Source organism: Mustela lutreola, chromosome 1, assembly GCF_030435805.1.
Source record: "Mustela lutreola isolate mMusLut2 chromosome 1, mMusLut2.pri, whole genome shotgun sequence".
Classification (NCBI taxonomy): domain Eukaryota; kingdom Metazoa; phylum Chordata; class Mammalia; order Carnivora; family Mustelidae; genus Mustela; species Mustela lutreola.
The window spans coordinates 10864400-10877760 of NC_081290.1; the positions used below are offsets into that span (position 1 = coordinate 10864400).

Sequence of the window (13361 nt, forward strand, 5' to 3'; positions counted from 1 at the left end):
ATAAGATATAATGCACAAGAGAAATACTAAGATGGACTTAATTAAAATTAAAAATTTCTGTTCTGAAAAAAAAAAAAAAATTCTGTTCTGTGAAAAACAATGTCAAGATGTAAGATAAACAATGGACTGGGAGAAAATATTTCCAAATGTCATATTTGATGAAGGACTGTTATCTGAACCTGTGTTGCTGGAGCGGAGGGGGTTGGGAGGGCTGGGGGGGCTGGGGATGGACATTGGGGAGGGATGTGCTGTGGTGAGCGCTGTGAAGTGTGTAAGACCTATACCCTTGGAACAAAAAATACCTTATATGTTAATAAAAAAATTAAAATATGAAAGACTGTTATCTGAAGTATACAAAGAACTCTTAAAACTCAGTAAGAAAATAAACCCAATTAAAAATGGGCCAAAGAAAGACACCTCACTAAAGATATACAGTTGGCAAATAAACATTTAAAAAGATGGTTAATATCATGTCATTAGGAAACTGCAATTTATATCTATTATCTATTATATCTATTATATCTAATAGATATAATATACCTATTAGAATGGCCAAAATCCAAACCACTGACAATATCAAGTACTGGCAAGGTTGTGAGGCAACAGGAACTCATATTCGTTACTAGTAAGACAGCAAAATGAAACAACCATTTTGGGAGGCACTTATGAAATTTCTTAAAAACCTAAACACACTTTTTTTTTTAAGATTTTACTTATTTATTTGACACAGAGAGAGACCACAAGTAGGCAGAGAGGCAGGCAGAGAAAAAGCAGGGGAAGCAGGGTCCCCGCTGAGCAACGAACCTGATGTGGGGCTCGATCCCAGGACCCTGAGATCATGACCCGAGCTGAAGGCAGAGGTTTAACCCACTGAACCACCCAGATGCCCCCCTCTTATCAAGCAATCCAGCAATTGTACTCCTTGGTATTCACCCAAGTGACCTGAAAACTTTTGTCCACGCAAAAATCTACACACATGTTTATAGCAGTTTTATTCATAACTGCCAAAACTTGGAAGCAACTAAAATGTCCTTCAGCAGGGGAGTGGATAACTACAGTTTATGGAGACAATGGATAATTCAGTGCTTAAAAAAAAAGAACAAGCTATCAAGCCATGAAAAGAAGCCATGGAGGAAACTAAATGTAAATTACTAAGTAGAAGCCAATCTGAAAAGGCTACATACTAAATGCTTCCAACTAAACGATGTTCTACAAAATGCAAAGCTATATAGACAATTAAAAGATTAGTGGTAGCCAGAGGTTGGGTGGGGGTGATGAACAGAGCAAAGTGGATTTGGGGGGCTATAAAACTATTTTGTATGATACTACAGTGGTGGATATATGTCATTATTCATTTGTCAAAACCCACAAATGCACAACACCGAATAAACCTTAATGTAAACTGTGGACTTTGAGTGATGATCTGTTGATGTAGGTTCCTTGATTAAAACAAGGGTACCACTCTGGTGGAGGATGTTGATGGTGAAAAAGGCTATACAAATATGGGAGAAAAGAGTATATGGAAATTGTACTTCCTACATAATTTTACTGTGAACCTAAAACTGCTCTAAAAAATAAAGTATTTTTTAAAAAGTAAAAAAAAGAGAGAGAGAGACTGGTAAAATCCAAGTAAGTTCTGTAATCTGGTTTAGCATTTCTGAAGGTAATAAAATTTATATATCTCTATAAAAAATACTTTGGGACTTTGTCCTTTAAAATAAGACACACCTGGGACGCCTGGGTGGCTCAGTCAGTTAGGCCACTGCCTTCCGCTCTGTTCATGATCCCAGGGTCCTGGAATAGAGTCCCACATTGGGCTCCTTGCTGGGCGGGGAGCCTGCTTCTCTCTCTGCCTCTGCCTGTCACTCTGCCTGTTTGTGCGTTCTCGCGCTCTCTCTCTGAGAAATAAATAAATAAACAAAATCTTAAAAAATAAAAATAAAAATAGAATAAAAATAAAATAAGACACACCTAATTTCTAGGGGGTTCTGCTCAAACTTTCAGACATAGATGATAAAAATATTCTGATGAGGGACTGTTTGCACAATTAAAATTACCTTCGTAAAAGGGTCAACTCTAAAAAATAGTACATAAGGTTGATCTGACATAGGAAATAGGATCCAAAAAAAATACAAACCACTAGGCTCAATACTCTTGTACCCACCTAATGGTACAGCTTTTATTTGGAGTCATAACAAATTTCTAAAGCTTTTATTTTTTAAAGCTTTTATTCAATTCTACAGATTATAGAAGGCATAAAGGTAAACATTTCTAGAGGTTACTAAAAATCTCTAATGTCTCTATCTCTATGTCTTCACTTAAAACAGAATCAATGTTATTTAAACCAGTCACCTTTTTTTATATTCATAATTTTTTTAAAGTAGAATTTTAATTTTAAAAAGATATAATCATTTCAATGAGTATAGCTCCATCACAGTACATGAGGTTTATACTTATTTATTAAGCTAATATTTAGTAAGAAAATTCATTTGTATCACACACAAACAAAAACACCCTGTACAATATCATGTAATAGTTTCAATATTCATGGTGAGTGTAGGACTTGAGACAGTCTCCCTTTCAAAGATCAGTGCATCTGGAATGTTTAACCTACAAAATTATCATCCTTGATTATCTAAAAACCAAAACAAAAAATGACATTTTAAAAAGGAAAATAAGTTTCAAAGTTAAAGTGACTCTTCCCCTCCTTTCAAACACAGAATTTTTCCAAAATGTCAAGTAGAAAGATTAAATACATAGAAAAAACACTACACACCTTACCTAAACAAACTTGAGGGGAAAAAAAACCTTTATCTACAGACCTAATAAAATGAACCCATGCAGCTTTTAAAAGTTACAACTACTCTACCTCTTTGTCTTCTTTATTATATATATTTCCTAAGATATATTTAACAAAAATGATAATGCTTTCAAGATACAGAACATATAAAACAAGATGATTTTTATCAGTCATTTAAAGGAGAAGGAAAAAACCTTAGGGTCTAACCCTACAGAGAAGCAGAGCAAACTGTGAAGTGACGAGTGGTCATGATGTTCTCAAAGTAGAAATGTGTGACTTTCATTTAAACTTTAAAATAGCAGGCCACCAGGGTGCGGGTCTGGCTCAGTCAGAAAAGCATGCAACTCTTGATCTTGATGTCATGGGTTGGAGACACACGATGGGTACAGAGATTACTAAAAAAAAAAAAGAAAGAAAAAGAAGAAGAAGAAGAAAATAGCAGGCTGCCTAATTAATCCAGACAGCAGGGAAAGCAGGGTACGGCAGAAAGTAAGAGCTGGAATAAAAGAGACTATACTGCTAAGAAGATCATCTTGTCTTGTCTTCAATTTCTCTTCTGACTCTCACCAACTATAAAGGTAATGAAAACAACTCATTCCCAGCACAGGGTCAACAAAAAATAAAATAGAAAAACTTATCCCTTGCTCTGGTCCACTAAATTTTTACCAATAAAAATGGGAAGAAATTTAGGGAAAACTATACCTTCACCTCCAATGAGTTAAAGACAATCATATTTTAAACCAATCTTTTAACTATAAGAGTAATAGTCCATTCTAAAAGAATGGCCTGAGAGAATGTAGGTAGCTACTTCAGGCTCCATATAAATTGAATCTTTATACTTTTTTCTTTTTTTTTTTTTAGAAGATTTTTTTTTTTTTTAAGGTCTTATTAATCTATTAAACAGCGAGCGAGAGAGAGAGAGACAGTGAGAAACGGAACACAAGCAAGGGAGAGTAAGAGAGGGAGAAGCAGGGAGCCTGGTTCGATCCCAGGACCCTGGAATCATGACCTGAGCCAAAGGCAGACACTTAAGCAACTGAGCCAGCCAGGCACCCCTCATTTATCTTTTAAGTACAGAAACATTTTGGGTTATCATTTCTGCTTTAATCCTCTAAAATCCCATAGAAAAAGATGTAGTCTCACCCATACCACAGATGTGGAAACAAAAGCAGAAAAAAAGATTAAATACTTGTAAGATAGTTTATGCCATTACAAAATGGGAGCAAAGTCTGACCTGCTCCTTAATGAACGAATTTTAGACACATTCATAAATATCACTGAAGTGATTAAATACTAAAATGGTTTTATCTTCCACATAAATTAAGATGGTAGGGGAGACACTTGATCAAAAGTATTTAAAACTTCATAATCCTTTTATAGCGGCTCCTTAAATTCCACTTTCCAGCTTGCAATAGGTACATTAATTTACACAGGGTACATTACCATTGACTATATACCATTAAAGCTCCCAGTTAAGAAACTGGTGAGGGGAGGGGGGAAGCCAACCTGCTGAGGAGAATAACAAGGGGAAAGACAGAAGGAGGCTGGGTCCTTTGTGATGTAGTTTAGGCAGTACTAACACTGGAACCATCTACCTCCAGACCTTTTGTTGTGAGAGATAATTAGATGTCTTATTTTTTTAAGGCAAAAAAGAAAAGAAACAGCTCATAAACTTTTACATAGAATTCATCAAAACAATTTTTTTCTTGGAACAAAAATGGTAAAAAACCTGGGTTTTCTAGAGACTTGTATGAATACTGAGCTACGAAGATACACAAAGCTGAAGTATCTGGAATCATTTGGCTGCCTGTAGTCTTCAGCAAAATCACAAAGTGCTCAAAAATTCTTTGACCTGAGGGGAGGAAATAAATATTAATGTAATTCCTTGGCTAATTTGAAATATCTTGTATTCATCTCTATTTAATAGTAATAACTGCTGAAGAACCCAACTGTATAACTAACTCCAACACAAAGCCATAGCATTTATTTTCAAAAGATATATTAATACTTCAGTAGTAAAAGATAAATGACCTAAAATATCATTACAGGAGTTATTAAATTTACATCTAAGATTGATACAGTTCTCTAACAACCATAACACAAATTTCATAATCTCTTTATAATAACATTGATCAGGGACATGCAGCTTTAGCACCAAATATATTAGTAATTGTGATGGTTTAAACAACTCTCAAAGGTCCAGACACTTAAAACTTGCAATTTTTCTGAAGCACAAATCTGAATCATGTATGCAAATCCGTAATGTTAATATGCAAGGAAAGGTCATGTAAGTTGTGAATGGACCTAACCAACTGACCGACATCACAATGCAAAGATTCTGTTCTCCATAAATTCTAGATGACGCAGTAATTCTTCTGAAGAAACAAAGATTATTGCCTTGTAAAAATACTTAAATACCTAAGAAAGATATACCTAAAAAATAACTATTGTAATAATGTCATATGGTGACCGAGGGTGACTACACTTATGGCAGTAAGCACTGAGTAATATATAGACTTGTTGAATCAGTATGTTGTACACTTGAAACTATATAAAACATTGTATGTCAGTTATGTATTTCAATAAGAAAAAAAAGGCCAATTATTAGCATTATTAATGAAAGTAAATGTAAACAATAACATTTAAAGACTATTCTTAGTCAAAACACAGAAGTGTTAGATAAGATTAAAAAGTGGTTTTACAGATTGACTCAGTTAAAATGTTGGTTGGCTGTTAGAATTACAATGGCTGATTTAATTTTATTTCATTTATTTTCATAGTATTATAAATGAACTATATCCTATATTTTTAACATCATTATGGTATAAAGAGGTCATCTGAATTTTCCAGATATGCTTTACTTTTTTCTATCATGAGAAAAACAATCATATGCTTACAGAGTAGTTAATAATAAATGTTGAGATTTTCAAAATTCTTGATATATATATTTTATGAACGTCAGGTTTCTGTTACAGTAAATAGCAGGCATTTTAGGAAGGAGAAAAAAATTAAATTTCTCTTAAAACTAAACAAACCAAAAAAATATGGCTTTGTTTTTAGAAATTGGATCATCACTAAGTTAATTAATATGGATAGTGGGATATTTATTATACAATCCCCATTACTATTCTCTCTCAAGTGCACATCAATAGATTTTCTCCCAGCCCCTTTATCAGTACAGATGTCACTCTTTAACAGAGTGTAATCAGCTCCCAAACACATGGAAGACAGCGGAACTCTGATTAAGACAATGACTCGATGATCAGGCGATGCCGACTCATCACTGACAAGGTCCCACATAAAGTCAAAACTAAAAGTCCTTTAATCTCAAGACTTTAGCTCATATAAAAATGGATGAAATCATTATCCTACAACTTCAAATATCTTCCATACTGAATTTAGTTGCAAAAGATGGATTTAATTTCACAAGTTAGTTTATTATTCAACTACCTAAAGACTGGTGATGGAGGGAAGAGGGGAAGAAGCGGGAACAAAGCAGAAGAGAAGGGAGTGAGCAAGAATTTTCGTTAATGTGATTATCCCTATATTACAGATAAAGGGATGAATAGATAAAAGAACCTCCTCATTCTAGGTAAGGCCACTAAGCTAGAATTTAAACTTAGGATTAGAATTTGAGGTCTAAATCCCTCTAAAGCTCTTAATTGTCTCTTATTGTAATTTTATGCATATTTTTCTCCTAGAAAATCATTTTTTCACAAGTTATAATACTTCTAGACAGGACAAATCATGTTAGTGTATAGTCTTTGTATAAATCTACCTTTTCAATCAGACCATCATGTTTGTCTTTAAAGTCTTCGTTAATATCCAATGTTAAGATAGGGATCTCTTGTAGAAAATCAAAGTTGGTTCTGTTGTAAAACAAGAGAGAGATGAACAAAATAATTAGAAAAAGCAATAAATAAAAGACAAGCACTAAAAATTCACTCCTATATTATCTCTGGGAATTCAAAATGTTGTCAATCATTTTACTTTAAATTTATCCAGCAAGTACTTGGAAACCCCTTCAATACTAATAGTAACTAAAAATCTCAAGTATAAAAAAATAAAGCTAGGCATTGTGACATGTAATTCTTCTCAAAAACCAAAAACTCCCATAAACTAAGGAATGTTTGCATTGAGAAGATGAGAAAACTAAAGCTCAAGGAAATCACTCTGAGGTTCAAAGGATGCCTAAGGTTACACACTAACAAATCGGACCCAAGATCTGACTAATAATGACAACAAAGTCTGTGCTGTTAACAACTGTACGATACTACCTCCAAAGCCTTGATCTAAAAATTAAATTTGAAGTATCTTAAATTCTCTCTGAAAAAGAGTACCTAAGTAATGCACTCATAAATTTCCAACTTTACCATTTAATTTCCATATATTAGGCTATCAATACCACTGGAAGAGATTAACTACAAAAATTTCAAGAAAATAGGATCTCATTAAAATAAAAAGAACCAAAACTCACACCTAATTCTGGGAGATCCTATAATACTAGTTTAAAATAAAAATGGCTGAAAATGAAAATATGTACATGTTTTAGATTAAAATTTGATAAAGGTCTTTAAAATAAATAGTAAATAACTTACTTCAGTGTTCTATGCAGTAGCCAGCTCTCATGCTTATAGTGAAGCTTCTCTAAATATTCAAGGGGAATGCCTTGTTCTTCATTTCTTCCCCGTAAATATATTCTATTCAAGCATTTCTAAAAGCAAACAGAAAGGGGTTGGGGGCAAGGAACAATTATTCTTGTCTGCGATCATTAAATACTTCTTCTCTAGTGTCTCTTTAGTTATGCTAGACAAAAATCTCCATTTATGCCTTCCAGAAAATTGAAATAGTTCATTTTTTTCCTACTTGTAGAAAAATTTGGTGGTTCTAACCATTTGGTGGTTCTAAATCAAGTAGTACTTTCAGAATAAATCTATAAACTTATGGGATCCCTATTTAAAAAATACTGTATAAAGTAAATTTGGTAAGAAGTTCAATACACAAACTATGCTTCAAAATTTATTATAAATCTTCTTTTCAAATACTTAAATATCCTACAATCAAAAGATATTATAAATAATATTGATGAAATAAAGTTTTGTGTTTATAGACTTGAAGATACTATATTTTCTAGCAAAATGAGATTATTATATTCTTTATGTTCTACATTTGCATTTACTATTTTTTATAATTAAAAATAAAAATTATTTTCAAAAATAGAAGTGAATTTCAAAATTATTATATTAAATTCTGGCTTTCTTGATATTAAAAAGAAGAACAAAATCATCAATTGGAATCAGAAACCTAGTTTCTCTGAAAATTCAGCTTCAGTAGCAACACAGTATTCTTTCTGGCTAGTAGTCACGGCATTCATATTCATCAGAGCCTACTCTGTGGTTTAGGGAAGACAGGGGAAGAAAAAAACATAAAAACCGGAATGGAAGCAGGAAAACCAGAAATCTGCTAATAATGTAAGCTCTTAGGTTAGCTTTATGAAAGGAATCCACCTCCTGGATTCATTACATAATTTCATATATAAACAGGAATGGGGGCACCTGGATGGCTCACTCAGTTAAGCATCTGCTTTCAGCTCGGGGCATGATCTTGAGTCCTGGGGTCGAGCCCCGAATTGGGCTCCCTGCTCAGGAGGGCAACTGCTTCTCCCACTCCTCCCTGCCTGTGCTGTCTCTCATTCTCTCTCTCTCTCTCAGATAAATAAATACAATATTTGGGATGCCTAGGTGGCTCAGTCATTGGATGTCTGCCTTCGGCTCAGGTCATGATCCCAGGGTCCTGGGACAGAGCCCAGCATAGGGCTCCCTGCTTAGTGGGTGCCTGCTTCACCCTCTCCAGCCAGCTTTTCCTTCTCCAGCTTGCTTCTCCTGTCCAGCTCCCCCATGCTTGTGTTCCCTCTCTTGCTATCTCTGTCAAATAAATAAATAAAATCTTAAAAAGTAAAAAATAAAATAAAAAAACAGACACATGGCGATTCACAGATAATACCCCTGGGGATTAAAATATATATTTATAAAAAAATAAAAAATTATTAAAAAAAAAAGTCTGTTTATAGGGGCACCTGGGAGGCTCAGTGGGTTAAAGCCTCTGCCTTCAGCTCAGGTCATGATCCCAAGGTCCTGGGATCAAGCCCCGCAAAAAAAACAAACAAAAAACAACAACAACAAAAAAAAAACCAGACACAATCTTTTTTTAAAAAACATATAATGTATTATTTGTTTCAGGGGCACAGGTCTGTGAATTATCAGTCTTACACAATTCACAGCACAATTCACAAATAAACCAAAATAAATATAATCTTAAAAAAAAAAAAAAAGAAGGGCAATGTTATAATCTATAATGAAAGTCACATTTTCAAGTAAGCTCCCTTAACTGAAAGTGGCAAGGGTTCTCTAAATCTCTTCTCAACTGAAGCCACTATCCAGCCCAAGCCATGAAAACATAAAAGATTTCTTGAAATGGACCTCCATCAACTTTGCAATTCACTCACAAGTATTTGCTGAGCTCCTACTATGTACCTAGGCTCTATTCTAGGCAATGCAAATTCAGTAACTAAAATATCTGGTCTCACATCAAGAAACCTATATTCTGGGGCACCTAGTTGGCTCAGTTGGTTGAGTGGCTGCCTTCAGCTCGGGTCATGATCCCAGGATCCTGGGATCGAGTCCTACATTGGGACTCAGCAGGGAGCCTGCTTCTCTATCTGCCTCTGCCTGCCACTCTGCCTACTTGTGCTCTCTCTCTCACAAAAAAAAAAATAAATAAATAAAAGCTTTAAAAAAAAAGAAAAGAAAACAAACCTATATTCTAAGGGATGCTTGAGCAAAATTTTTTTTTTAAGATTTTTATTTATTTATTTGACAGAGGGAGAGAGAGAGAGAGATCACAAGTAGGCAGAGCAGAAGGGGGGGGGGGAGCAGGCTCCCTGCTGGGCCGAGAGCCCAACGTGGGTGGGGCTCGATCCCAGGACTCTGAGATCATGACATGAGCCAAAGTCAGAGGCTTAACCCACTGAGCCACCCAGGTCCCCCACTGAGCAAATTTTTAAATCTAGCTGTGATAGATAAGAGACCAACTTCCCAAAGTTAGGAAGAAATAATGAAGAACAAAACTGAGGAAGCACAGAGTAGGGCCTAAAAGAGCAACTTGCTAAATGTGGGTTTCTGCTTTGCTGAGAAAAGAGAATCCTTCTATCTACGCAGCTTCTAATTTGGATGTGGGAATAGAAAGTAGGGAGTGGAGTTGAACTAAATTGCCTTCACTGCATACCACTAAAAGGACTTCTAAATATTACTTTAAATTATCAATGGAGCAAGCAAATTTTTTTAAAACACTTTTTTTGAAGATTTTATTTATTTGAGAGAGAGTGAGTGAGAGAGAGAGCGCACACGCAAGGGGAGGGGCAGGAGAGGGAGAAGCAGACTCTTCACTGAGCATCAGGGAGCCTGACATGGGGCTCGATCCTGGGATTCTGGAATCATGAACTGAGCCAAAGACAGACGTTTAACTGATTGAGTCACCCAGGTACTGCAGCAAGCAAATTTTTACTGAGTCTCACCTCTGGAGTGGCTCGAAGATAAATGATTCCATCTAGTTCAAGGCTTTGGCCAAACTGTTGATTCATCCAGTCATGCCAGTCTTGATAAATTGTCCACTCTGTTTCATTCATGCAGTCAGATTCATACAAATTCGATGCAAAGACATACCTGAAAGAGAGTCCTCATCAAAACATAATTCCTTTCCACAAAACACAAAGAAATAGAAAAGAGAAAATAAATCTATTAAATGGACATAGAATATTCTCCAAAAATCTATGGCAGATAATGAGTTAGCAGAAAAACAATTAATAGAGTATCTCCAACTACAAGAAATATGTTCTTGGCCATCAGTTCTCAAAAAGGTAGGGTCGGGACCCCTGGTAGTCCCCAAGGTCTTTCCAAGAGTTCCGTGAGGCCAGATTACTGTATGTATAATACTTCAACCAAAAGAACATGGTACACAGATTGACTATAGAAGCATAAATGAGTATCCAGCTGTCTCCCATTAAGTTAGACATTTATAGAGATTTGCAAAATACAATACAAGCCTCTTCTCACTAATTTCTTTGTTTTGAAAAATATAATTTTTATAAGTGTGTTATTTATGCTGATATGTAATGGGTTTATATTACTAATTTTAAATAAATTAGTAAATGTTCTTTATATTCCTCAATCTTAATTTTTAACATGAATATCAATAAGACACAAAGCTCTTTGGGCTCTTCAAGAATTACAAAGAATGGAAAGGGATCCTGTGACCAAAGTTTGTGAATATCTGTTTTGCACCAACTCTCTAGCTTAAAAGAATCCTTACATAAGCAGGGTAACCCTTAGAGATTTCTGATCTTGCTCAAGAAGCAAGTCTTGAATACAGATCCAGATTTAACCAGGGTAGATGAAAATTTTAAAAGGGTTGGAAGAAAAAAAAACTTCTCCATAAATTTGAATGATATGGCTACCATGGTCCCCAAAGTCTCCATGGAAGCTAGCAATTATGAATGCTAGAACTTCCCTAATGTCTTTATTACCAAACTGCTAAAGGAAATGTTCCATCTCAAATCCTCAGCATAGCCTCTTACTCCTTTGATTACCAGAAATAGAAAAAAAAATTCCAGTTCCATGCCACGATTCCAGAATGACAAGTGCAAGACATTTATATATACCTGTCACTATATATAGATCGCTCAAAAAATAATACAGGTTTCTCTGCGTCTTTGAGCTTGCCATCAAGGCAGGCAAGCTGGGCTCGTATTCGACTGAGGCAGGCATATGACTGGAAGGTAAAAGACCATCGTTCAGGTTTCTCATACATCATCTGAAGAACATTTCCACCACTTTCCTGAGATGTCGTCAGTTCCTATTTTGAATTTGAAAAAGAAACAAAAAGCAGAATGAATGCTCAATAAAGCTATTTAAAAATTTTTTTAAAGTTCAAAAAGAGAAGTTAGATAAACAAATGCATCGCAACTAGCAAAATCAAGATGATTAAGTCCTCTTCCTCCCGCTCTTTCCCATTGCAGTTCTCAGGTTGCCTGAGGTCTAGAAGAATCTGAAAGGCTAGCTTAACCATCAGTTCCTTAGAGCGTTTCCACAAGAAGTCACAAAACTAAAAGCCTATGGCAGAAAATACTTGTTTAGCCCTTTTAAAATTCTGAATTAGTTGTCAATATTTATTTAACTCTTTTTTTTCTTTTAAGATTTTATTTATTTATTTGAGAGAGAGAGCACAGCAGGAAGAGGCACAGGAAATACTAATCAAAACCATGAGATATGACTGTGTACCTGTCGGAATGGCTAAAATCAAAAAAGATAGTAAGTGTTGGCAAGGATGTGGAGGAAAAGGAATCCTCATACACTATTGGTGGGAATGTAAATTGGTACAGCCACTGTAGAAAACAGTAGAGAGGTCTCTCAAAAAATTAAAAATAGAATAACCATATGATTCAGTAATTCCACTACTGGGTATGTACCCAAAGAAAACAAAAACACTAATTGAAAAAAATATACACATCCTTTTTTATTGCAGCCTTATTTACAAAGAGTCAAGATATGGAAACAACATTAGTGTCAACATTTTCCTTATCCACTCATGGATAAGGAAATGGATAAGGAAAATGTGATATATATAAAGGAATGGATAATGGATGTGGATAAGGAAAATGTGATATATATATAAAAAACATATATAAAATATAAAAATATTTAAAAATCATAAAAATACATATAGTGGAATATTACATACAGCCAAAAGAAGGATGAGGTTACGCTGTTTGTGACAATAAATGGACCTAGAGGGTATTATGTTAAGTGAGATAAGTCAGTAAAAGGCAAATATATGATTTCACTCATATGTAGAATCTGAAAAAAACAAATGAATAAAAAAGTAAACAAAAAGCAGAATCAAATCTATAAATACAGAGAATAAGCTGATGGCTGTCAGAGGGGAGAAAGATAGGAGATGGGTTTGGGGAGTGGGTGTAGGGGAGCGGGAGATACATGCTTCTGGTTCTGGAATGAGTAAGTCACAGGAACAAAGGGCACAGCACAGGGAATACGGTCAATGATAGTGTAACAGTGTTTTACGGTGCCAGATGGTAGATACACTTGTGGTGAGCACAGTGTAAGACAGAGTTGTGTTGAATCACTATGCTATACAACTGAAATTAGTGTGACATTGTGTGTCAACTACACTCAAATGAAAAAAAAATTTTTTAAATGTGAGAACCAAGCAATACTGTGCCTATAGTTCCTCTCAATAAAAATTACCCAGAACCAAATCACACATGCTTCCATTAGGTGGGACATACGCCCTCCAGTTCATCATCAGCCCCTGTCATTCCCTGCTGATTCTCACAACAGGCCTGACTCATTTGTTCAGCTACCTGACCCCGCTAAGCATTTTAGGCCCCAATTTTCTAATAAAACAGAACAAGTCCTCCCTAAAATCTTGTGATTTCATAATCATATTGTTGGAAACAATATTTTCAGTTTAAGAAAATGGAGAATAA

General features: G+C 35.0%; 1 protein-coding gene across 1 annotated transcript in view; it reads right to left on the minus strand.

Annotated features, from left to right (window-relative positions):
- Positions 1 to 2441: 2441 nt before the first annotated feature.
- Positions 2442 to 13361, minus strand: part of DCK (deoxycytidine kinase) — a 30077-nt gene continuing 19157 nt past the window's right edge. Inside the window, exons 3-7 of the mRNA XM_059159591.1 lie at positions 11517 to 11710; positions 10374 to 10521; positions 7399 to 7514; positions 6579 to 6669; positions 2442 to 4652 (exon numbers count right to left, since the gene is read on the minus strand). Coding sequence (XP_059015574.1) covers positions 4626 to 4652; positions 6579 to 6669; positions 7399 to 7514; positions 10374 to 10521; positions 11517 to 11710 — 576 coding nt within the window. The 3' untranslated portion in view covers positions 2442 to 4625. The remainder of the gene's footprint in view (positions 4653 to 6578; positions 6670 to 7398; positions 7515 to 10373; positions 10522 to 11516; positions 11711 to 13361) is intronic.